The sequence below is a fragment of the Chlamydotis macqueenii genome, chromosome 1 (assembly GCF_036417535.1).
Source record: "Chlamydotis macqueenii isolate bChlMac1 chromosome 1, bChlMac1.mat, whole genome shotgun sequence".
NCBI lineage: Eukaryota > Metazoa > Chordata > Aves > Otidiformes > Otididae > Chlamydotis > Chlamydotis macqueenii.
In genome coordinates this window covers 94,387,043-94,411,200 of record NC_141556.1, presented here as the reverse complement: position 1 = coordinate 94,411,200, position 24,158 = coordinate 94,387,043, and the positions used below count along the sequence as shown (strand labels likewise).

At 37.9% G+C, this 24,158-nt stretch overlaps 1 protein-coding gene across 26 annotated transcripts in view; it reads left to right on the top strand.

Moving 5' to 3' along the window:
• Nucleotides 1-1,283: 1,283 nt before the first annotated feature.
• Nucleotides 1,284-24,158, top strand: part of ABI3BP (ABI family member 3 binding protein) — a 167,394-nt gene continuing 144,519 nt past the window's right edge. For all 26 annotated transcript variants that reach the window (XM_086762305.1, XM_086762112.1, XM_086762220.1 and 23 more), the window contains exon 1: nt 1,284-1,429. In XM_086762305.1, coding sequence (XP_086618431.1) covers nt 1,351-1,429 — 79 coding nt within the window. In that variant the 5' untranslated portion in view covers nt 1,284-1,350. The remainder of the gene's footprint in view (nt 1,430-24,158) is intronic.

Genomic DNA, 24,158 nt, shown 5'->3' with positions numbered 1-24,158 from the left:
AGTTCTTCCTGAAGTATGGAGTACTTGGGGTCTTTTAAATACAGCACTGATCTGATTTCTTAAGAAATGCTCCTGTATGCTGTAATACATGACCTTTATATTTTAAATTACTTTGTTTCTAGCCAGCTCAGGCACTAATGCTGTGATTTTTCTCTGCTTATAGAACACTGTGTGAAAGTAGGACAATGTCAGGTCCAGGCAAGGAGGGGTTGGGAATAGACCGAGCGTACTGAAATGCCTTACGTATTGAAAGCAATGGATATGTTTGGGTTTGGGTTTGGTGGTTGTTGTTGTTGTTTTTTGGGGGGACTGATTTGGTTTTGGGTTTTTTTTTTGGTTTGGGTTTTTCTTGTTTGGTTTTGGGTGTTTTTTAGGGAGAGAGAGATATTACTACTTAGTTGAATAGATTTAGTCTTTTGGGATGTTTTCCAAATACCAAGACTAATTCTTCCTTATTCCTTTTTCTTCTGCTTCACCCTTTCCTTCACACCTTCTCAGCTGTGAGTAGGATCAAATTCTGTGCTTAGATGGCTCATTGTAAACATTGAGTGAAACAGCTTTAAATGCAATAATGGAATTTCTTTTTCATTTACAGTTATGTAACTGGTGAGAGGATCTAGCCCCAGGAAGGAGATGCATTGCCTTTCTGCTTTCAGTGTGTGTTGGGCAAATTGACTCACCAGACATGTATGAAAGGGGGAAAATATAAAATATTTTAAATTGCCAAAAGCAGATACAAGTGAAAAAATGACATTGAGTTTTCCCAAACACAGATCTTCTGCTGAATAAATATTTCTCATACCTGCTTATAATGTCATATCAAATGAAATTAGTATTTATTTTGCCTGGATAAAAACCACATCTAGCCCGAATTAATTTCAAGCAAACTCTTGAGATTGCAAAGTACTGAATTTGATATATCAAACAGTTTTCTGAGTACTGCGTATGTTATTTTTGCATTTTAAGTCTATATTTCTTGGATAAAACAGTGAAAATGTCTCTCAGACCAGTTTTCAGTTAATAGGATTTTTGATACTCCTGGTTTTATTTGCGTGAAATGTGAGTGATGAAATGATAATCTCTTATCCTGAGTGGTGGAAAGACCTTGCAATAAACCACAAAAGATTATTGTAGGGGGAGCTTGATAATATTTTTTTTTTCTTATGCTAATTCTCCTTTTCCAGTGGGAGTGAGTGATGTCATCCTGTCTCCTCCCACTGTGTAAACTAAGCTTGTGTCAAAGTGTTGCTGCCTCTTGTCACAGAGAGAACAGTTCACTTAAATGCAGCTGCAGCACCTTTATGTGATACCTGTCAGAATCATTCCCATTGCGAGGTTGGGCTTGTGACCATGATGTCAAGATTGGTATTTCTCCTTTTCTGTGGATATATTGCACTAAAGCTGGGAAATGCTCAGAAATTGCCAAGAGGCAAGTAGCTATGACAACTTTCTGGGGTTTTGTTTGTTTTTCTGTTGTGGGGCTTTTTGTCTTTTAATGCTTGTGTTTTGCCATGGAAATTAGCTTTCAACATATTAGTGATTAAATAGAATAAAAAAGGTGAAAGAATATCAGTCAACAGGGCAAGGTCCAGGTACAAGAGAGTAACTTTAAAGCTCTTAAAATAAGCTTAAATGTTTTCATGGTACCTTGTGACTCTAGTGAGACATACCATGAAACAAACTAACTGTATTTAATGATTTTGTAATGATTTAAAGAGCACTGTGCAGGTTTGTTTTTTAAGATCTTAAAGAAAATGTGACTAAGAAGCACCCTGTGTTGTTGGTGGAAGATTTCAGTTCTGTCTTGAAAGAACTTTTATGCTTTCCCTTTATATCCATCCTTAAGAATTCAGTACGAATTCACTTTTGTAGGTCAGGTTGTATGCGTTTTGAGGGAGAGAAATATGGTTTATTAAAATTTCCACTAGAAGGAAAAAACTTCCAAACTTGTGTGAATATTTGTTTTAACTATTCCTTTCTCCTGGAGTCTGGAAGTACAGTAGATTTGCAAAGCTGGCAAGGAGTCTCTTCACTTCCTTGCTAATATGATCTGTGTAACATTGGCATTTTACTGGTATTATATTACTGCAGGAGAACAGCCATCGCGTAAAAGGAAAAGAATATTTCTGTATCTAGATTGTAAAAAACTTTGTAGTACCTTGGCATTGAAACAGCACTTTCACAACTGTTTCTGTGCTGCACGTATTGCTCTCACTTTGTAGAAGTGCTTGCCTGAGTTCACTGTGCTTTGTAATGCATTTTACATCTGCAGCCTGCAGCAACCAGTAACATTTAGAAAGGAAGCTGTGATTTAGTTCCTTATGAGAATGTTTATTTAAGAAATCAGTACTTTGAGGGCTTCCTAGCAGATTCCCCATCTATGAAACTGAATCTCAAAGTATTTTGGGGATTTTTCACCCCCACTCCTCCTCAAGAGACTTTTAAAAAAACTTTTTTTTTCTTTTTTTTTTTTTTCCCCTGATGATGTTCTTTTGGAATTGACTTTCTTTTAAGCTCATCTTCTTGAGCCAATGTGCAGTTTTCTGCATACTGGTAATAGTGGGGCAATGTGTAGCCTGTGAGTAACAGATAGATATGCAGTTGTTGTTCAAGTCAGACAGACTGTAAGATCCTAGTTTTATCAAAACAACAATCTATAAGTAAACCATTGTAGCAGTTTTCATAGGGGAAGGTTATGTTGAACAGAGAAGAACCGTGCCTCCTTTGAGGGAAGGAACTTTTCTAGTGCTTATCTTTTTAACTGGTTTCACTGGAATTTCTGCTCACTACCTTAGAAGAGTGTTAACTGTGAAATTCAGACTATTCTCCGACTGCAGTCAGTGGGAGATTAACTCTGGGATGTATTTTTTCCTGTCCTAAAATAACATTGCAGAAGTGAAGTTCTGTTTGCTGAATGCATGAAGCTGCAGGTGGGAACTTCATTTCTTTTCAATGAAATAGCTTTTTAAGGATTCTTCCACTGCAGTGTTGAAACATCAGTCTAGTTCTTTTGTTTGCAGCTACGTCTCAGATTATTATTTAATATTTAATTATTGGACTGCATTGAAAAATCAAGTGTATTAGTACCTAGCTGTTATCTGGAAATGTTCAAAGGATTATATTTTTTTCTACAAAACTCTCTTGTTTGATAGGGAGTACAGGATTTTTTCATAAGCAAGAGTGTATTTGGATCTTAAATTACTTTTAAAATGAAGATAGACTAGAATGTCAAGGAAAATGTTATTGCTGTTCTCAAGAGTGTTCTTTGTTAAAAAATTATTTATGTAATTATTTTTTTACTTCAAGAATTAAGGTACTGCTAAAGGAATAATTTGGAAATGCTGAAACATGACTCAAGGAGTCAAAATCAGGGAAACATCAGTTATAATTTCCAGTGGAAACTTTATGCTGCTTCTGCATATACTGCATTGCAGTAGTTTCGTGTGTATAGAAAACAGGCATCTACTTATATCTGGTCCTACTGTAGTGCCTAAGTGCAGGTAAACACGTTTTCTCTTGCAGTTCTTTGTCACATTTACTGTAGCAAATGACAAGTGATGAGGCAGTTATAAGCTGTGTCATAGTTCAGACCCTTTCTACATTAAGATTTTACAGACATAAGTAAAGGCAATGAAATTGGAAAGGGAAGGTTGACGAGTATTGTGTTTTACTGTAGAGGCAAGGCCTTTTTTACAATTATGTTTGTTTTATGAGTTTCTGTTTGAGGGATCAGCTGCTAAGAAAATTCTTTAGTTAGTGCCTATGGAGACTATGTGAGGGGTCACAGAACAGCAAGGCAGGAGATGATGGTTGCCCAGAAAGGTGGTGGATGCCCCATCCCTGGAAACATTCAAGGCCAGGTTGGAGAGAGCTCTGAACAACCTCATCTGGTGGAAGATGTCCCTGCTCCTTGCAGGGGGTTTGGACTAGATGACCTTTAAAGGTCCCTTCCAACCCTAACGATTCTATGATTCTATGGATACGGATGGTCTTTTATCCCTGCCACGGTCCCTTCAACTATGTTCAGTTTCTAAAGCTTTCTTTTTAATCAGAAAGAAGAGAGACCTGGACATTTTCCACTTATTTTTCTCTTCCTTTATGCCACTATGCCAGTGCTATCCAACATATAATTAGTCAGTTCAACACTGTTGTACTTGAAATGTTTTAAAGATGGGTGGAAACAGTTGCAATGCATAGGTCTCAGAGTTATAACTTGTCATACTTTCTCTAATTTTTGTGGTTCTGCATAGCAGAAACTTTACATCCTTGAAGAATGCAGCATTGTCCCTCTCAGCAGGAATTGAGTAGAGACAAAAAGTCTTGTCTTTAGAGAAGAAATTGGTAAGCACAGCATTCTGAATCTGAAAGGGATATGAAAAAGCAAAGCCACAGAATCAAGAATAAATAAGTTACAGGACATAATCCGCAAGATTGTACTGCCTTGTAAACCGTGTTTCACTGGCATCTTTCCAGCTGGACGTGATACAAATGTTGTTGAAGACAACAGTTGTGAAACAAGTTATCAGTGTTTGTTAAAACAGCATTTCATGGGTTTTTTGACAGTTGACTTTCCAGTTACAACACAGACGTGCATAGAAATTGACTTCTCACTATAGTCTCTGGATCTGATAGCTTTTGTGTATCTTCCTGTTCTGTTTTTCTTTGTTAGAGCCAAGCAGAATTTGAGGTTGATCCCTTCTTAAAAACTTGCAGTTTTATGAACAGTCTGAATGTTTTTGTTTCATTTTTGTTGATTTTTTTTTTTTACCCATGTTTCTGACCTCTGTGGTTTTCCTACTATTTGAATTAATCATCAGGTAGATTGGAATTCCGGCCCATCCTTGTTCTACTTTCCAGGATTCAGGCCTGTCCTGTTCCGCTTTCCAGGAAGGGCTCAGGAAACCTTAATTCGCCTTCCTCCTGGTTGCTGCTTTCTTAGGAAAAAAAGAGTACAGACTTGACATTCCTTATGGGACCATGTGAAAGAGCCTGAATTACAGACTCATGTAGGGAAAACCGTATCCAAAACTTTCTTGTTTCTACAGTTGTCAACTGTGGGGATAAGCGAGAAAAAAAAAATTGTTTTACTCTAAATTTGGGATTTTATTTTTTGTTTGTTTGGTAAGTATACAGGAATGTTATAAAATATTGTAGATAACTACTAGCTAAGATTTGTATTTATGGCAATTATAACTGACATCTCTTTGAGAGTGAATGCTGTATTTACAGTACACTTCCAAACTTACTGTTGACATTTGTGAAAGGAATGGGCTAATTTTATTCATAGCTAAATTTGCTGGCTGTGCCATGTTATGTAATACTTCTTCATAACCAGAGGTTAAACTCAGCATGTGTTTTCACTTACTGGTGTCAAGCAGTTAAAACAATGTTGAGTTATTTCAATGTATCACAGTCACTATACTGCAACAGCCAAACCTTGATCTTTAAACTTCTGTGCCACTCTCTGCCCTCCAAAAACAGCACCCCTTTGGTAGCTGTAGGATAACAGAGCAGAAATTGAAAGGCAGGGAAAAGTCTCCTGAAAGTTGATTTTTTTTTGAACATATAATGAAACTGGCATATCAAAATATCACAAAAGGAGTGAAATGACATGTCGTTTATATATTACTTTCACCATGGTTTACAAAACATCTTTCTGGGAACTATTTTTCAAAATACACAATGCATTAACCTTTAAAAAAACGTATTCTAATGAAGGAGGGCCAATTTGGACTAAAGTCTAGAGCTTAACTTTTTCACTTTTTTTTTAGTATCTGTAAAGAGAAGTGCAAAATTAATTTGATTTGTGTGAAATACTTATTTTATGTTTAATGGCACATAAATAACAATAAAGTCCTATGAGAAATTTCAAAGGGATCCTTAGTCTGGTACAATTGAGTGGCTAGGGTTTTCAGTCAGTACATATATCATGGCAAATTTGGCTCATTCTTTGCTGAAAATGAAAACACCCTGTAAGAATGCTGCTAACATAGCAGCTCATTTAATCAAAGTTATCTTATCACACAGACAGTTGCGTCCTGGGATCGCACAAAAACACATCAAAACCCAGTATTGAGCATCAGACTTCTGAGTTCAAAGATAATTTGTAATACCAGAATTCCATTTTTATACTGGCAGAGGCAGTGGTGTGACAGTGTGATGATACATATGGGTGGATTCTGCCAGGATTAAATTCCATAGCCTATGAACGCCTCTAAAACGATCTCACTTCTGGGTAACCTGTATAACCTTCCACTTCTTCATTTTAATTTTAATGTTCCCAAGTATCTCTTTCTGACTATTATTTTTCAGTCCTCCTCCGTCCAATCTGCTACATTGCTCACCTGAGGGGAGAGCTATAGGCTAAATCTTGCCGCTGCTCTTTGGCCAGACATACTGTATACAGACAGTGTAGTCTGTATATCTGTTGACTGGTGGTGCTGTGAATGGTCAGTAGATCTAAGGCTTCTTTGGGATGTTTGGGCTTACCAGATGTGTGCTACACATTACATGTGCAAACAGAAAGCTCTGTCTGCTCCAGGGGGAAAAAATGGCTAGCAATGACCTGCCGTAGTCAGAACTGCTCATACAGCTCCTAGTAGATTTCTTTTCCTTGGGGAAATTCAAGTGCAGACTTGTAATTGTTGGTAAGCAGGATAAATTTGTTGCCGTGGAGTGTTCTTGACTACTGCCTTTTGCAGGAGATGGTCGGAGACTTACTTACCGGTGTGGATTATGCAGCAATGTCACATTAAATCTTGGTGTGAAGAGGCAGGTATTAGTGTTCTGGAAAGGCAGTGGCCTAAAACAGGTGCCATTAGCCCAGTCTGTAGGTTGCTCACAAGTGGAAGAGGGCAGCTGGAAGCAGGCCAGATGCCACCCCAGCTTACCTGATAGGCCTTAATTCAAATGCCCTGAGTTAGAAATGGAGTTTTCTACAATATAGGCCAACATGTATGTAATACAAATTTGCTTTATGAAATACGTATTTGTCTTATTTTGCTGTGAGGATAGTGTTCGTGAAAATAGCTACTGGCAGCATCATGAATCAAAATTTTGTGTGGGCAAGGCCTGGGCTAACTTTCCCAGCACAGCTGTTCCTCAAAACATACCAATCATATGCTGTTATACTCTGGCTAAATCAACCCTAAGCCTCACCGCTTGAGCAAGACGGTGTGTGCCATGTCAAGATAAAAGGGGTCAAGTTTCGAACCACGAAGTGAATTTCTACTGTTTATGAAGTTGCGATTGTGGTCACCAGAATTAGATGTTTTTGCACTCATTTCTTAACCAAAGTGATGCCATCAGAATGTGCAGATATCCATCTGATGTTATGTAAGGATGGTCATATGTGGAATATCAACCCAGAGTCTTAACTACTTCAGAGCTGCTGAATAAAATGCTGGTAAATAGTTAAGGCACTAGATACTGGAGATACTAGACCTAAAGGCATGGAGGTAGGGAATGCTTTTTTTGTTAGAAGAAAGCTAGTCTTACAGTCTGGAGGGTAGCATTTGCTGCACTTGTTCCGAGGTTGGAGACAAAGACTAACTTCTGTTTTGTGAAATACTTTAGAGTTGTTGCTGACATCCATCACTCTGTAATTATATAATATTATATAGAGTGTTTTCTGGGAGAAAAATAAATGAGACAAGTGAATCCACAATTTTTCTTAGGCTAATTGTAGTCGTGTTTTTTTCACAAATCCTATTTACCTTGAACAAATGTGTCAAGATAGCAGGACTCCATGTGAATAAATCTACTTCAATAAAACCCACCATAATGAAGTCCCTAACCCTCTGAGTGTGATTTGGTTTGGTTTGTTTGTTGTTTTTTTTTTTTTTCCACCTATGTGTGTGTGATGTGCTAACAATAGAGTGTTACTGTCTGTACTTAATAAGGGATTGTAATTCAGTGCTATCATGCAAGCCAGCGAGTCAATGGCAAAATGGATTCTCAAAGTGTGAGGGAATTTATTTTGTAGGGTTATTTCTGCATTTTTGTATAGTTCTAAGTTTTTGCATTATTCTTGAAGTCTGCTCAGGAAAAGTACAATTCCATAAAGCAGTAAGAGATTTTAGTAGTCTTTCCTGTCACCAGCAGTTGTGGCATTAGTTTATGAATCTATAAATGGCCACAGAGTCCTTGATATGAGTTTACATAATTAATACTTTGGGAGCCTGGCCAATTTTAGAAGACCAGCAGTGTATGTGGGATAACATTATTTTCGAACTTGTACGGGGAAAAATCTTTTCTCCTTTTGTCAGCTGCTTGCCTCTGCTTCATATTAATTATTCACTTCAATTTTTCTTTCTATGATGTAAAAGTCTGGAATCATTTTAGAACACATAAAATTGTAGTTAGTTCAAAAATACAAATATGTAAACTTGAAATGTCCCAGAAGATTGTTTTCTGACTTTAAAGTGAAAACATTTCCTGGCAGTTTTGATTCCATCATTATCACAGTTCAAGCCTATACATGAACACAAGAAAAATGCACAGCGAGAAAAATGCAAGACTTCAGATCTTATCACTTATCACTTTTCAAATCTCAATGTGTCTGTACAACATGCATAAGCATATACTGAAAATATAGGAATGGGTGCACTAGTCTGAAAGCTGGTAAGAAATCGAGCTTTGAGATTCAAATCATAGGAAGAAAACTGCATTGTCTGACGCGGAAATTTTGGTGGAGTTCTACTATCTCTGGCTCACACAAGCACTGAAGTGGTTAGACTAAATGGCAGGGCACAGTTTTTATTTATAGCACAGTGTATGCAGAAGCATAGCTCGTTAGGGAAATGGCTGCGGTCAGATTTGAGAACCGTGAATTCTCTTAGTTTGGTGAAGAGGTGTCTCAGGTGAAAGTGAGGGGGTTGCATGTTCAGCTGAAATCAATAGGTCTCCTTCCTTTGCCATAAAGCTTATTAACAGGTATTTACTGTTGTGAACACAACTATGAAATTAGTCTGCATTGGTAGTCTATTATTTGCTCCCATACTGACAAGAACCAGCTTTTTTCTATTATATGACACAAGCATAAATAATACATCTCTTCAGCACTTTTCCCTGCTTTTTGTTTTAATTAGCAGGAAGGCAAAATCTGGTAATTCTAATAAAAATGTCTCTCTGCTCGTGTTGATTATTCAGTGTTCCTTAGCAGGTGATAAATCTGCTGTAACTCAGTTGGTGGTGGTGTAGCAGTTAATTTATGTCTGTTTGTCGAGTCTTTGTGCAAACATCATAAAAAAAAGATTTTTAAAGGATTGAAACACTAATTATGCAAACTTCTTGAGCTAGAGAACTTGTTTTGAATGTGGACAGATTTTGTGATTTTTTGCTCTGATGGAAGATTTTTAATTACATTAAACTTGCATGCAAGTAATCAAGACATGAGGGTGATTTCACTCTGGCTCTCTAGCACACAGAAGCCTCCACACACACACATACACAAAATCGTTGTAGGATCTAGTTCATTTTTGATAAGTGCATTGCATCAAAATTGATTTGTTTTAATCTTCTGGGCTTTTATCAATCCCCTGTACTCTCCCACTTTTGTTAACATGGTCAAATAGCAGTTCATAACAGTGTTCAGATGTTCCTAATGTAGTAATGAATTCTTAGAAAGCAAAGTTTCTCAGTAATGTAACAGATGTTTATTGTATTCCCTCTCCACTCGAAAATACTTACAGAAATTAGCAATGGACATCATATGCTATTAGTATATATATTTGAAGGAAATGTAAGGTTCTTCATAGTATTCAGGCTGAAGAATTGCAGATGCTCCACCACACAAAGGAAATTGATACTCTTAATTATGCCCTATTTCAGTGTAGAAATCTTAAGCATTGTGAGTATTTTTTTTCCATGACTTGGCTCTTCTAGATTTTTTTTTCATTAGTTTGCTTTTATAGTGTTAAAATATTTGTTAATTGTCAAACAAAACTGACACGAGAAAGACCATCTCATTTTAAACTGCTGTGAAGTCGTCAAGCAATATTTATGTACTTTATATGCTCTCAAGTCAGAGAACATTCCTTGGAAATTAATGTAATCTACTGCACACTGGGTTACAACATCAGTGATGAGAGACACATAACTTTCTGCATACCATAAATTCTCCACAAATAATTGGATACATGCCTGAGTCAAGTACAAGTAAAAATGCAAAGTCAGTCATGCACAGATTGCCCAGCTGATGAGCCTGTGCATATGCGTACATGCCCCTGTCCTGCCCCAAAATTAGCATAAGCCCTCCTTTTGTGAGGAAGTGTTTTCCTTATTGGCATTTTTCATTTTCCTTCAATTAAACGTTGGATGGAGAATTTAAAAAAAAAAAAACAAACCAAAAACAAACATAGAAAGATGGGTTAGAAGTAGAGCTTATTCCTCACTGCTTTCTTTCATCTCTGTAGATAAAAGGCAACGTGTCAAAAATGAAGCAGATGATGTAATGGATATAGAATTTGGAAATATAATCAGATAATGTAAACTCTGTATTGTCTGCCATACCCTCGGTAGGAAGGAAAATAGGTGGGAGACCAGATGAAACACTTTGCTGGTAGCAAAAATAAGTATTTGTGACTCATCTTAGTACTCCCTTAATCAGGCACATAGCTTTTATTTTACATGTTGTACACTGACTCTAAATATATTTGTTTTCCATTTTTTCTCTAATCCATTGATTTAGAACCATTTACTTCATATTTCAGTTTTATTAAATTGGGTTAACAATCCTTCTGCTTCACAAGGTGTTCATAGTGCTGAAAAAAAATAATTTCTGGCAAATTTTGGAATTTGATATTACTTCCTAAAATCATCAAGTATTTATCTTGTTAGTGATTTCTATTTTCATCCTCTTTAATTAAAGACTGTTACTTCTTTCTTCAGACATTTGCTTGAACTGTACAAGCTTTCCTTTGATCTCTGCAAACTCAGAATGTGGAACAATATAGAAGAAGATAGAAAAAGTAATCTGTGATGTTTGTTAATCTGTTATTTTTAAATAAGAAGGCAGATCATCAGTCTCGAGATCAATCTCATCTAATGGTGTAGGATGAGATACATTTTCCAGGTGCAAAAACCATACACAGTTGGAATCAACCCTTATAGGGCTCGGATATATCCAGCTAGTGTCATAAACATGTGTGAGAATGTTCAGTTTGGAGACCAAAAGCATAAGTGAAACCACTTTATTTTGACTGCTCTATTGGAAACACTGAGCAGGTTAAATTTTTTTTTTTTTTGCTTATATTTATAACTTTCTAAACTGAAAAGGAATAACTAGCAAAAAGTTTTACTGATAGACTTGAAAGCATTAACAGGACCAAATTGCAGTTCCCAAAGCATAATAGCATTTCATATTTTATAACTGACTTTCTTAACTGATGAAGTTTGCTTAGGCTTATGCATAAGCTTAGCATGTGATGTACAGCAATACCTAAGAATTCCTATGTATGCCTCAGATATTTAATTGCTTTATCAGCTGTCTACCTCTGAAAAGTGGGGAAGTTATTCTGAATTTAAAACACAGAATATTGCAAGCACCATTGCCAAGTGCACATCCAAAGCTATTAATCCTTGCACTATTTGAAGTCCTGTATGTCTTGGATGTTAGAATAAGATTTTGAACAGAGAAGTCAGATACTTTGTGTGATAATACAATGGTTGCAATGTTGGAAGTGAAAAGCCATCATGACTTCAAAGAAGGGATGATCCCATTCAATTTTCATCTTCTGATGCATGTATTTTAAAGAGGCCTGTTTTAGCTTTACACAGCATAATGGGGAATATATAAATAGAAATTAAATCCTGTTACACAATAGTAAGGTACTAACTACGTTCTTACAAGTTTGCATACTTTTAAGAATTGTTAAATGTCTTCTGCTGTCATGGTCACAGTCCCCATATTTGCAATCTCAATCTGATAGGCAGATGGTACTTCTCTTTTTCTATGTTTCTGCTAGAAATAGATTATTACATTACCTTCTGATGGAATACTTGTTTCTGTTCAAGGTTATTTTATCTTAGATAGCTTTTATTTGATCTTTTGAGAACCTGTGAACTAAACCACAAACTGGACTGTCGTTCTCCTGAGATGGACATGGGTGTTTAATATTTAAATATTAAATCTTGACAGAGGAACAAACCATTCAAACTCACTGATACATAGGAGTGCAGCAGTGTCTGTCTCACTAATTGCACTGCAATTCTGTAAAGATGCGTTAGGGAGGCAGCTTGATGGGTACCTGTTTCAGAATGGGTGTCTCAATCTAGTTTGTCTCCCTTCAATTTGAAAGTAGATCATTATGTACTTCCCCTCCGGAAGGAAACCAGTGTCCTGGTTACCCGGGACATAGAAAAGGCTGAGGTACTCAATGACTTTTTTTCCTCAGTCTTCACCAATAAGGGCTCTTGTCTCACCACCCAAGCTCTGGAAGGCACAAGCAGGGACTGCGAGGACGGAGAACCACCCACTGTACTGTAAGAGCAGGTTCGGGTACATCTGAGGAACTTGAAGGTGCACAAGTCCATGGGACCTGACGAGATCCATCCGCGGGTCCTGAGGGAACTGGCGGATGAAGTTGCCAAGCCACTGGCTATCGTATTTGAGAAGTCGTGGTGGTCTGGTGAGGTCCCCGATGACTGGAAGAGAGGGAACATAACCCCCATTTTTAAAAAGGGAACAAGGAGGACCCAGGTAACTACAGGCCGGTCAGCCTCACCTCTGTGCCTGGCAAGGTCATGGAGCACATTCTCCTGGAAACCATGCTAAGGCACATGGGGAGCAAGGAGGTGGTTGGTGACAGCCAACATGGCTTCACCAAGGGCAGATCGTGCTTGACCAATTTGGTGGCCTTCTATGACGGGGTGACAGCATCCGTGGACAAGGGACAAGTAACGGATATCATCTACCTGGACTTGTGCAGTTTCTGACACTGTCCTGCACAACATCCTTCTCTCTAAACTAGAGACACATGGGTTTGATGGATGGAGCACTCGGTGGATAAGGAGTTGGTTGGATGGCTGAACTCAGAGAGTGCTGGTCAACAGCTCAATGTCCAAGTGGAGACCGGTCAAGAGTGACATTCCTTAGGGGTCCGTGTTCGGGTCAGCCCTGTTCAATATCTTTGTCGGCGACATGGACTGTGGGATAGAGTGCACCCTCAGCAAGTTCGCTGATGACACCAAGTTGTGTGGTGCCGTCGACATGCTGGAAGGGAGGGATGCCATCCAGAGGGACCTTGACAGGCTGGAGAGGTGGGGCCATGCCAACCTCATGAAGTTCAACCAGGCCAAGTGCAAGGTCCTGCACCTGGGTCGTGGCAATCCCAGGCACAAATACAGGCTGGGTGGAGAATGGATGGAGAGCAGCCCTGAGGAGAAGGACTTGGGAGTGCTGGTGGATGAGAAGCTCAACACGAGCCAGCAATGTGCTCTTCCAGCGGTCTTCCAGTACCTCAAGGGGTCCTACAAGAAAGATCGGGAGAGGCTGTTCAGTAGGGCCTGTTGTGATAGGATGAGGGGTAATGGTTTTAAAATAGAGGGAGGTAGATTTAGATTGGATATTAGGAAAAAATTTTTTACAGTGCGGGTTGTAGAACACTGGCACAGGTTGCTGAGAGAGGTGGTGGAAGCCCCATCCCTGGAAATGTTTAAGGCCAGGCTGGATGAGGCTCTGAGCAACCTGATCTAGTCGGGGATGTCCCTGCTCCTTGCAGGGGGGTTGGACTAGATGACCTTTGAAGGTCCCTTCCAACTCTAACCATTCTGTGATTCTATGATTCTAACTTATCTTCTTTTATTTGCCCAATCTAAGTTCTTTCCCAAGTGCACACATGTCACAAAACTTTCTCCCTCACTGAAATGAGTTTAGGAGTTACTGTGGATATTACTTGGCAACCAGAAAGACTATTAATGGGGACTTTGGAATTTTAACCACTGACTGCTGTTCTTTGAGCCCTGTTTTCCATCTGCCTTGTAATCTGCTCACACACTCTGCATTTATCCAGTTTGGCTGAAAGGATACCTGTGGGAGATTGCATCAAAGTCGAAGTACATGACATTCACCACTTTCCCCTTGTACGCAATGTCAGTAATAGCATTACAGAAGGCAGCAGGGTTGGTCAGACACAGTCTGGCCTTGGTAATTATATGCTGGCAATTCAGAATCACCTTCTTGTTTGTCACGTGCACAGGTGTGACCCTCTGTTCCTGGTGACTGTGGTTAGGCTGAACAGCTTACAATTTCCTGGATGCTTTTTCTTGCCCTTACTCAAGCAACTGCAGTGAGATGTTTTTCTGTTCTCACATGACAAATTAATCTTGCTTCTCTTTGGCAGTTCTCTTAAGCTTATCTATATACTGAAGAGATCATGGTTTACTGGATTTTCAATATCTACATGTTAGAGACAGGAAGTAGGAATTCAAGCATATTATTGGGGAGGGCAGCCCTTCTTGAGGCCTTATGGTGCATGTTTAGAGGTGCAGGAGAAAAACCTGTAGCCTTCAAGTGGAAAAATATTAATTTCTACAAAAAAACCACAGGGCTGAAATGGACTTCCTGAAAAAATTTTGACCCCCCCTGTGCTTATTCCTGAGGCAGTTTGTTCCACAGCTTCACTGCCTTTATCAGTTTTCAGCTATAGCTTTTATCAGCTATCTTCCTTGCTACAGTTTACATCCCTTACTTCTGCTCTTCACAAATATGGAGCAGAACTTATTCATACTGCGTTCCCTCGGAGTTTTGTTTGTTTGTTTGTTTTATAACTTTGAATACTGTCTTCATATCTATATATGTACTTTTCCCCTAAGCTGAATAACTCCTATTTATTCAGGCTCTTTTTTTCCTAGGTAACATACTCTATACCTCTAGTCATTGGCTTTGCTTTTTTTTTTACCTGGATTTTATTAAATTGGTCTCCTTTATAGTGCTTTGTGCAAACAAAAAAATTCATGTGCACTTGCTTATTAGTGATAAGAGATTTTTTTAGAAGTGAGGACTACTGTGTAAAAGGATTAGGTGACTCTTCAGACAGAGAAGGCAACAATCTTGAAATGTACCTGGATATGTTGGTAATTCTGAGACTTGTAAATTAGTTTACAACTTGAGAGTTGAAAAAATGTTCTAGTGTAACATTTACTCTGTTAGCATAGCTTGCAAACCCTGCTAGCTGTATAAATACTACTATCTTTAAGCACTTTTGTCCTTAAAAAAATAACCATCTACTGAATCACATAAAGAGGTAAAACAAAATTAGCTATCAAAATATCTAAGCCAATTTTATAGAATACTGAGCTAAAGACTGGCAAGAAAGATAATACCACAGAAGGAAGATTTTAGTATATGACTACCTGTTTTGTTCTACAGATATAGAAAAACATGCAATGTCAATTTAAGACCACTTGAGATTTTTGTAAAATTAATTCAAAGCTGCCTTATTCTAACACAATAGAAATGGTACTTCCTTACCATCAGTTATTTCATATTCTTTTAAATCTGACTCCTATTCTCCCAAAGTATTTCAAAAGATCTCCAGATGAAGAGTCACACAGCAAATAAATCCAAAAGGTATGTACTGGAAAAAAACAAAGTTATGTAGTGATCACATGTAAGTAACAGACTTCAAAATGACTGCTACAATGTGAGCACCTCACTGCAATCTGGGTACACATCAATCCACATAGCAGATTATCTGTGCATTCAGTAGTGAATTACAACATTGTAAAGTACAGTATCTTCACTCTTCTTTCAGAATAAAGTGCAGTTGTAGTTCCAGGTACTGTTTTTCATTATGCCTTTGATTTTTGATTTTTCAAAAATGCATTGATATTTGTAGATTAGAAGTGAATCAAGGGAGTGGCAGTGCTAAACACTGTCTGCCATTGAATAGGTAATGGCAGTGCTAATGCTAAGCACTGCCTGCCAATGAACATATTCTTAAGAAACTTATTGCATTAAGGTCCACAGTCTTTAATACTGATCAAATCAGTCTATTTATAATTTGTGGCCAGAGCCAGTCCAATAGCATCTGAATTCCTCACCTGCTTAAGTTCTTAGTATCTTACTGAGTTTTCCCTATTGAGGAGCTGGCTTTAAAGAAAGTCCATATTTTTATTCAGCTGAGCAGCTATAAAATATGACCACCTTATACGCAGCCATTGCTGAAGACCACATTTCTCTTTTGGTGTTTGCATTAGCTGATGTCCTTTCACAGCTTAAAAGGGAGTTAGACCTAGAAAACTTGGGAGGCTTTTCTTGCTCCCCACAGTCTTCTATATGCCTTTATTAGATAACTTTATGCAGACTCTGTCAGGTTCTTTGGCCAAGTTACAGTTTGCTTCATAGCCCAGCCTGGGTGGAATTGCCTTGGACCTATTTCCTTGGACAGGAGAAGGAGCCAGGATTGGAAAGACCAGCTTTCACAGCAGTCACTGTCTCATCAACTCTTTCCATGTGGCGTTGCATCAGCCCAGAAAAGGACATGCCAGGGCAGTTTGGATAAGACAACAACAAACAACTAGTTCTGAGAGTAAAGCTAGGGGAACAAGGCCCTGGAGATCGTAAATACATCAGATCGAAATAAAGATTTATCCTAGTGCAAATAAGTGATCCGTAATCTAAACTGAAATAAGGGTTTGAGGTTGTTTGAATTAACAAAGAGGTTTGGTTTTTTTTTTTTTTTTGTGGTCAAATAATGTCCCTTTAAGTTTTGTGATTTGTGTGCTGTTGATTTGAAAATTAATATCTATCAAAAATTGAAGGAGTTTTGGGGGTAAAAAATCTGAAAATAATGAATAGGCTTTGTTCTGTCACTAACCTTCAAAAATGTTAAACTATTTTATGTTGAATATTATTTAAATTGAATTTTTAGCACACATGTTTGACCTTTAAGCACAACTTAGTTCACTGATTGGGCAAAGAAAGGAGTAGAATTTTCTAAGATTTAAAAAAAAAATTAAGCAACATCTTATGACAGGAGCCAGTAACAGGTTGTTCAAACTCTGTCCAAATAAGTTTTCAGAAGTTCTCCTGTTCCCTTTTCCATCAGAACTGCAAACTTGGTTATTATCAAACAACAGTTTTCTTGCTTGTTTTCAATTTTGTTTGCCATTTTAACAAATAATGGGAAATGGGCTGCAGAATGAAAGCTGGAAATGGGGGTTGCACCACTGAAGTGGGACCCTGAGTTTAAATCCAGGCTCTTTTCAGCTTTGTACCCTGAAAATAAGGACAGTTACTGTACTTCATCCAACAAAAAAATAATTTTACACCAACATGTGTAAGGAGCCTTGTCAGGGAGATAGTGAAAAGGACGGAAGTGGAACTTCAAAGGAGTGCTTGAATGATCTGCAAACAGGTGAGAGAGATGGCAGCATATGAGTAATTAATTCCTTTTTGTACATTGCTTTATGTAGATACATAGAAGTTGGAATTGCTGATAACTACACCTTTACATCTGCCTTTTCCTTACTGGTCCTAAAGTACTAGTGAACTACAACTTATTAACTCAGTTCTGAACTGTAGTGATCACTACAGAGGAATTGGCAAAGGAAGTTTAAAAACTGTATAGTTTGCTAATATAAATGCTTTAACAAGTTTCTCTGAGAAATATCCATTTAGTCTATATCCCGTGAAAACAGAAACAGAAAGCATATTTCAGATTAGTGTTAGTAAAATTAAATATGCATTGCAACTAAAGGAAAAAGTCTCAGTAAACCTGAAAGACTGCTGTGAGAAAGGGCACAGGAAGAGGTGGAGTAGACCCTGGGCCCTCACAGTACAGCTTTTCCTATGGAGGTCTTAGTTGAGTTACTGCCTTCATCTGAACACCACTGTTGAGGTTTTTTCTTACTGGATATTTCAGAAATTTTATCTCTTTTTGCAGTGAATTTCTGTTATAAATGAGATTTCCAAAATAATCCCATGATATGAAAATAGTACCCGGGGGGGGGGGGGGGATTATTGTTTATACTATCTTATTTGCTGCATGCAGTCTGTTAAGAGTGTTGATATGCCTAAAAAAAGTTGCCATCTTTCAAATAAAAGTATTTTAAAGGCATAGACAAGAAAGAATTTATTTATCTCTTGAAAGCATCTTTATTCTGAGTTGGGCAAGCAGTGATGCTGGAGTTCCAACATATTATTCTTGTATTGGAAGGCAACTGATGGCAGAATGTCAAGTGAGGTCGGTATGCAATTTCTGAAAACAAGTAAATGGACAAAGTGTTTGTATTGTGGCTGTACTGGCTGAAAATATTTCTTTCAGCATCAAGAGAAGCTAGGAAATACAGTATGGAGGATTATGTGAAAATAAGATTTTAAAAATTATTTTTATTTTGTCTTGAAATTAGCTTGCTACAGCTAGTTCTAGTTTATTTCCCAGAGAGACTTAATAAAAATTCTGTATTTCCTGTTGGCTGACATAAGGTGGTTTCCTCTTTAACATGTAGGTCTGCCTGAAAGGCGTCCAACTCTCTTACTAGACATCAAAAGTTAGATGGAATTTAGGTTGTCTGGATCTTTCTTTGGTGATGTCTTTTCTTCTCTTTTACAAGTCATAGGACAGGTTATGCTCACCATGCTATCACATCTACCTTCTCAGGTACAGTGGGAATCGAAAAGAGGTACTAACTTCAAAACTTAATAAGATTAAATTAATTACTAGTTTCTGGTTATCAATAAAGTAATAAGCCTTGATAATAAGGCTTAAAATAACAAGCTTTGTTCATCCTATCTATCATGTGTCACAGTCAAAACAAGAAAATCCTACCAATTCTATATTAAGCAGTGTCATTGTAAGTTAATAAAGTAGCATTTCAAAATGAAATAATTGCTTCTACTCCTCAGTCACTTCCTTGAACCAGCAGAATGGCTTTGAAATGAACAGAATCATTAGCCTGGGGGCAGAGAAACTCAGGTTAAGGAGATTATTTTTCTGAAGTAATGTTAGACTTGTATATAGAGTATAGGCATATTAACATTTTGAAAAAAATATTTAATTGAGGAACTTCAGTTGCAAATGACAAAACTACGTGCAATGCTTTTGATAAGGTATTTTTTGTGGCCATTTTTAAGGGTGTAGTCTATATGACACCTATTTTAATTGTTCGGAGTATTTATTAATGTGGATTTTGTAGCTAGGAGTGTTGATGTTTTACGTGATCTGTGATGAGAAGGATGATCTAACATTGTCCACAGCCACCTGACTGGAGGATACAAAGATGACAGTTTTTCTGCAGAAGTGCACAGCAATATCACAAGAGACACAGGTTGGAACATGGGAAATTCCGGTTAGATATTAGGACTTTTTTTTTTTTTTTTTAAAAAAAAAAAAACCACAAGGATGATAAGTACTGGAACAGGTTACCCAGAGATGTTATGGGATCTATGTCCTTAGAGATGTTCAAGACTCAGCTGGACATGGCCTTGAGCAACCTCATCCGATTAGGTCTTCTTTGAGCAGGGGGTTGGACTAGATGACCTACAGAAGTCCCTTTCACCCTAAATTATTCCATGATTCTATGGTTGTGGCTGTCTTACAAGAGTGGCTTGTGTACTCTACTGCATAGAAAAATAGCTATTTTTTTATGTTTCCCATTTTAAGCTATATTTGGTTTTGAGCCAAAAACCAAATATTTTTCCATGTTTGGGAGTCAAAGTAAATACAAAAATATGAAATAGCAAAAATAAAAGTTGCACAGTGTTAGATTATCATTGAAATCTTGGCTGATGGTACTATGGCACCAGATCTGGAAAATGAAAGCACTGCTGTGAACAATTTGAATGTTACAAGTGAGGTGGTGCTCACAAATAGATGGTGCTAATATATTTTCCCAAGGGACACTTCATTTGTCTAGCACTCTGGGAGGCACTGCGAGGTCTTGCTTTCATGCCCTCTAAAATCTTTCAAATGGTGAAAAACAATTTCAATGTAAGGCAAAAGGAATTCTGATGACGAAGCCGAATTTGCTGTAATACAGTACAGCTCTATTCACCCTCTAGTTTTGTAGGGCAGAGTTCAAGGCTTTTCACTCTATGGATAAAAAAAAAACAAAACAAAAAATAGAACTGTATTAGAACACAAGAGACTATAAAAACTTAAAGTGCACCAGTATTATAGAATAAATGAAAGTAACATCTTGTCCCAGAATTGCTTTTGCTGAGCCTTCAGTGAAGAAGGCAAACAGATAGCTTAAAATGTAAGTTGCCAAGATTAATTTATTTCAAAACAAAAATTGGTTACTTTATTTCACTTGAGCTTCATTCTTGAAGTTTGTTGCTATATCAGGACCCTGGGGTTACTTAGCAGTTAATTAGCAGTTAATAAATTATCAGGCAGCTGTTGACATAACTTCTTACGTTGGAGAGAAATAGTGCTCTTCAGCTGAAGATACTATATTTGACAGGGCCAAGATATATTTTAAGGTTTGGGCAGAAACAGAAAAGAATCAGTTAATTCACATTCCAGTCACCTCATCACCCAAGTTCTCTCATGTTCCTTGAAACAGGAAAATCAAACCAGCTGGCAATTTTCACTAACTCCACATCTATTGTTACCAACAATGTTGTAATGATATAATTGGAGCATAGGACACAGAGTTTCAAAGGCTTTAATTCTCTGTTACTGAAACAAAATTATTTTGTTTATTCTTTTGGGAAGCTAACTCTCTGATGACCTTGTTTGCCTTTATAGGTTGGAAATACCACTGTCCTCAACACTGAATTACTGAACAAATACTGCTTTAACGCAACTAGCTCAGTGAACAGTTTCCATTTATCTCCTTACTTCTCTCCAGATATTAAATATAAAAGGAATTGTATAAATCTATTCTTGATAGTTACTGTTTTGCCTTTTGAGACTGCTTTGCAATGCTGATTTGTTAGGGGAGCAGTAGACTAAACCAGAGAGCTTTGACTGAACTTTTTCTGTGAAAGTAGAAATTGAAAATTGGACTTCTTTGTTTGTCTTGCAGCTAAATATGAAGCATCAGTTAGAACTAGCTGGTACAAATAAGAGATGGTAGGAGTGCTTATGAATTTTCCTCTCTCTTCCTCTGTTACTCCATGATTAATTAAAGTTATAAGAAAAAGAAGATACTTCACATAATCCCCAGTGGACCCAGAGCTTGAACAAGAAGTGTCCAGCCAAACATTTTGTATGTTATTTTCCCTAGCTACTTTCCCATTTTAAAGATGTAAATTTCAGTTAGGTAATTTAGAGCTAATTTTTTCTAAAGTTACAAAGTTTATCTGCCCTTGGCTCCTGTTGCCTATACGTAACCACTTATTTTTTCCAACTAGCCAAACTATAGTGCTCCCAGCTGGATTCTTCAGATCTTTTGTAGCTGTTTTCTTCTTTCTGAAGAGTTATTGGTGGCTGATTCCCTTATGATGCAGCTGACTCATTAAGCTATTTTTAAAAGTCTTTCCCCCTTATAGACAATGAGTCCTTTCCCTAGAGTGATTCTAATACTGCAAGTGGTCTGGTGCACTTAATGTAGTGCTTTTAGTTCAGACACACAGTGCACAGTTTGTCCTGCTGTGTTTGGTCATCAGTTGGCTTTTGCTGAAGAGAATAGTTGCAGATTAGTGTGGAATTTCTGTTAGCAAGCATCGTGGGAAAGATTGTTTTTCAGAGGTAGCTATGGAGTCTCAGAATCTTGCATTTGGAGATGGCCTCAATGTAAAAGAATTCCTCTACAAATGCGAATACTTAAGACCAGAGTTTCAATAACACATGCCAAAAGCTGACACAAGTGAATAAGAGTTGGGAACACTCCTTGTCCTGTGCTGTTCTTTGAGTCAGGCTGCACCTTCAAGAGGAAGGGGAGAAGAGCGTTCTTGCTGAGATTGACTTGGCTTTCTCAGCTAGGGGGACTTCCACTGTGTGGAGAGAAGGAAATAGTAAGCAAGGAGCTTATGGAAGAGGTAGAAGATAGTTATGTCGAGAAGAGCATGGAGCAGATCCTGTAGCTAGATCTCTGAGGAGAAGAAAAGAAGGAAATATTATCTCCAAGCTTTATGGAATGTGGGGGGAAACATAGTGACAAAGGCTGAGGACAAGGCTGAGGTACTTAATGCCTTCTTTGCCTCAGTCTTTAATAGTAAGACCAGCTGTTCTCTGGGTACCCGATCCCCTGAGCTGGAAGTCAGGAACAGGGAGCAGAATTAAGCCTCCATAATCCAAAGGGAAATGGTTAGTGATCTGCTACACTACTTAGACACACACAAGTCTATGGGGACAGATGGCATCCACCCAAGGTACTGAGAGAGCTGGCAGAAGGACTCACCAAGTGACTTTCAATCATTCATCAGTAGTGCTGGCTTACGGGGGAGGTCCCAGTTGACTGGAGGTTAGCAAATGTGATGCCCATCCACAAGAAGGGCTGGAAGGAGGATCTGGGAAACTACAGGCCTGTCAGTCTGACCTCAATGCCAGGGAAGGTTATGGAGCTGTTCATCTTGAGTGCCATCACACGGCATGTACAGGACAACCAGGAGATCAGTCAGCATGAGTTTCTGAAAGGCAAATCCTGCTTGACTAATCTGATCTCCTTCTATGACAAGATGACCTGTTTACCTGATGAGGGAAAGGCTGTGGAGGTTGTTTACCCGGACTTTAGTGAAGCCTTTGACACCATTTCCTGCAACATTCTCCTGGAGAAACTGGCTGCTTGTGGTTTGGGCATGTGTACTCTTTGTTGGGTAACAAACTGGCTGGATGGCCAGGCCCGAAGAGTGGTGGTGAATGGAGTTAAATCCAGTTGGCACGGGGACTCTGTAGTATTTGTTGCCATCTAGGCCATCACTGAGAGGATCCTGTACTTAAAAGTGGACTAGGGGAAAAGGACCTGTCCTGTCAAGACAGGGTGATGAGGACAAGGATTTCTTTTTAAAATTTTTAAGTTAATCTCCTTTTCTTTTCTTCTGTTTTGCCTTATTCTCCATTTTTAAAAATACATTATTCTTGTTCATGTTCTGCTAGAACTGACTTTGAGTTTAAAAGCTCTCTTCATGGTTTTGATATGCTAGCTATAAATAAAAGGTCTAAAGGGTCCCACCTCTAACGTGTTGCTGTCTTGAGATCTCATTTAGACTTCCTGTTTTTAGAAACTTCACTGACAGCTTTTAGGCTTAAATAAAATCCAGACCCCTTGTCACTATAATTGACTATTTACAAATAAAACACAGTATCTAATTGGAATCAAACCCAGTTGAATTCAATCTTGAATTAGAATTAGATCTTCAAATTAATGTCAAGTATAACTGAGAGATATATAGAAACAATTGTGTGTAAAAAAACAAGGTGAAATTACTGTAAATTTAAAATTAAAATAGATCTTAACTGAATTTTTTTTAAATCCAATTTTGAGTCTGATTCAGAATTTTAATACAGAAATAAAATTATCATATTTGAATCAAGTACTGTAAGTCTTGCTTTCTTCTTAGACATGAATATTCAGTGGACACCAGGACATTATCCTTTAATTTATGCTCAGTTCTCCAAAGTTAGATTAGAGTTTTGCAGACTACATAATTTTAACAAATCTAGGTCACTGTCAATCAGAGGTAATAATCCTAGAATTTGTTGGCATGGAACACTTTTTACTAAGCATGTTTATGAAGCATATTAGAGGAGTTTGAAATCTGTTTGGTTTTCTTCCTGGTTTCTGCTATTTGGAGCCTTGTCAATATTCAAAGTTGCATGCCCACAGCAGTTTCATATAGTGAAAATAAAAGTAGTTAGGATGTCTCCGAGATAAGGGAGCAACCACCACCCTTTCCCCTGTGATGATACTGTACTGCTAAAAATGTCAGAGTGTTGAGTTTTCTAGAAGCTTTGCAGTCTTCTGGAACCTTGCAGAGTTGCCTTTGGAAAATTGTGACAGTTTCCTGGCTGAGTTTTTTTACGTGACCAGTCTTTAGATAAAGAAAGGGTCTCATCAGAGGCGCATGTTTTCCATTAGTTTTACTTGTATGCTTCTTTCTATAAAAGGAAGAGAAATCAAGTGTTTGGCTTAGGTCTTTACTTTCAGTGTGCAGACAACTGCAGGTGCTCGACAGTACTACTAAATCATCTTCACAAATTGGGGATTGTGGCCTCTCATCTACTCTAGTCATTAGAATGTCTCCAAAAAAAAAATGGAATGATACC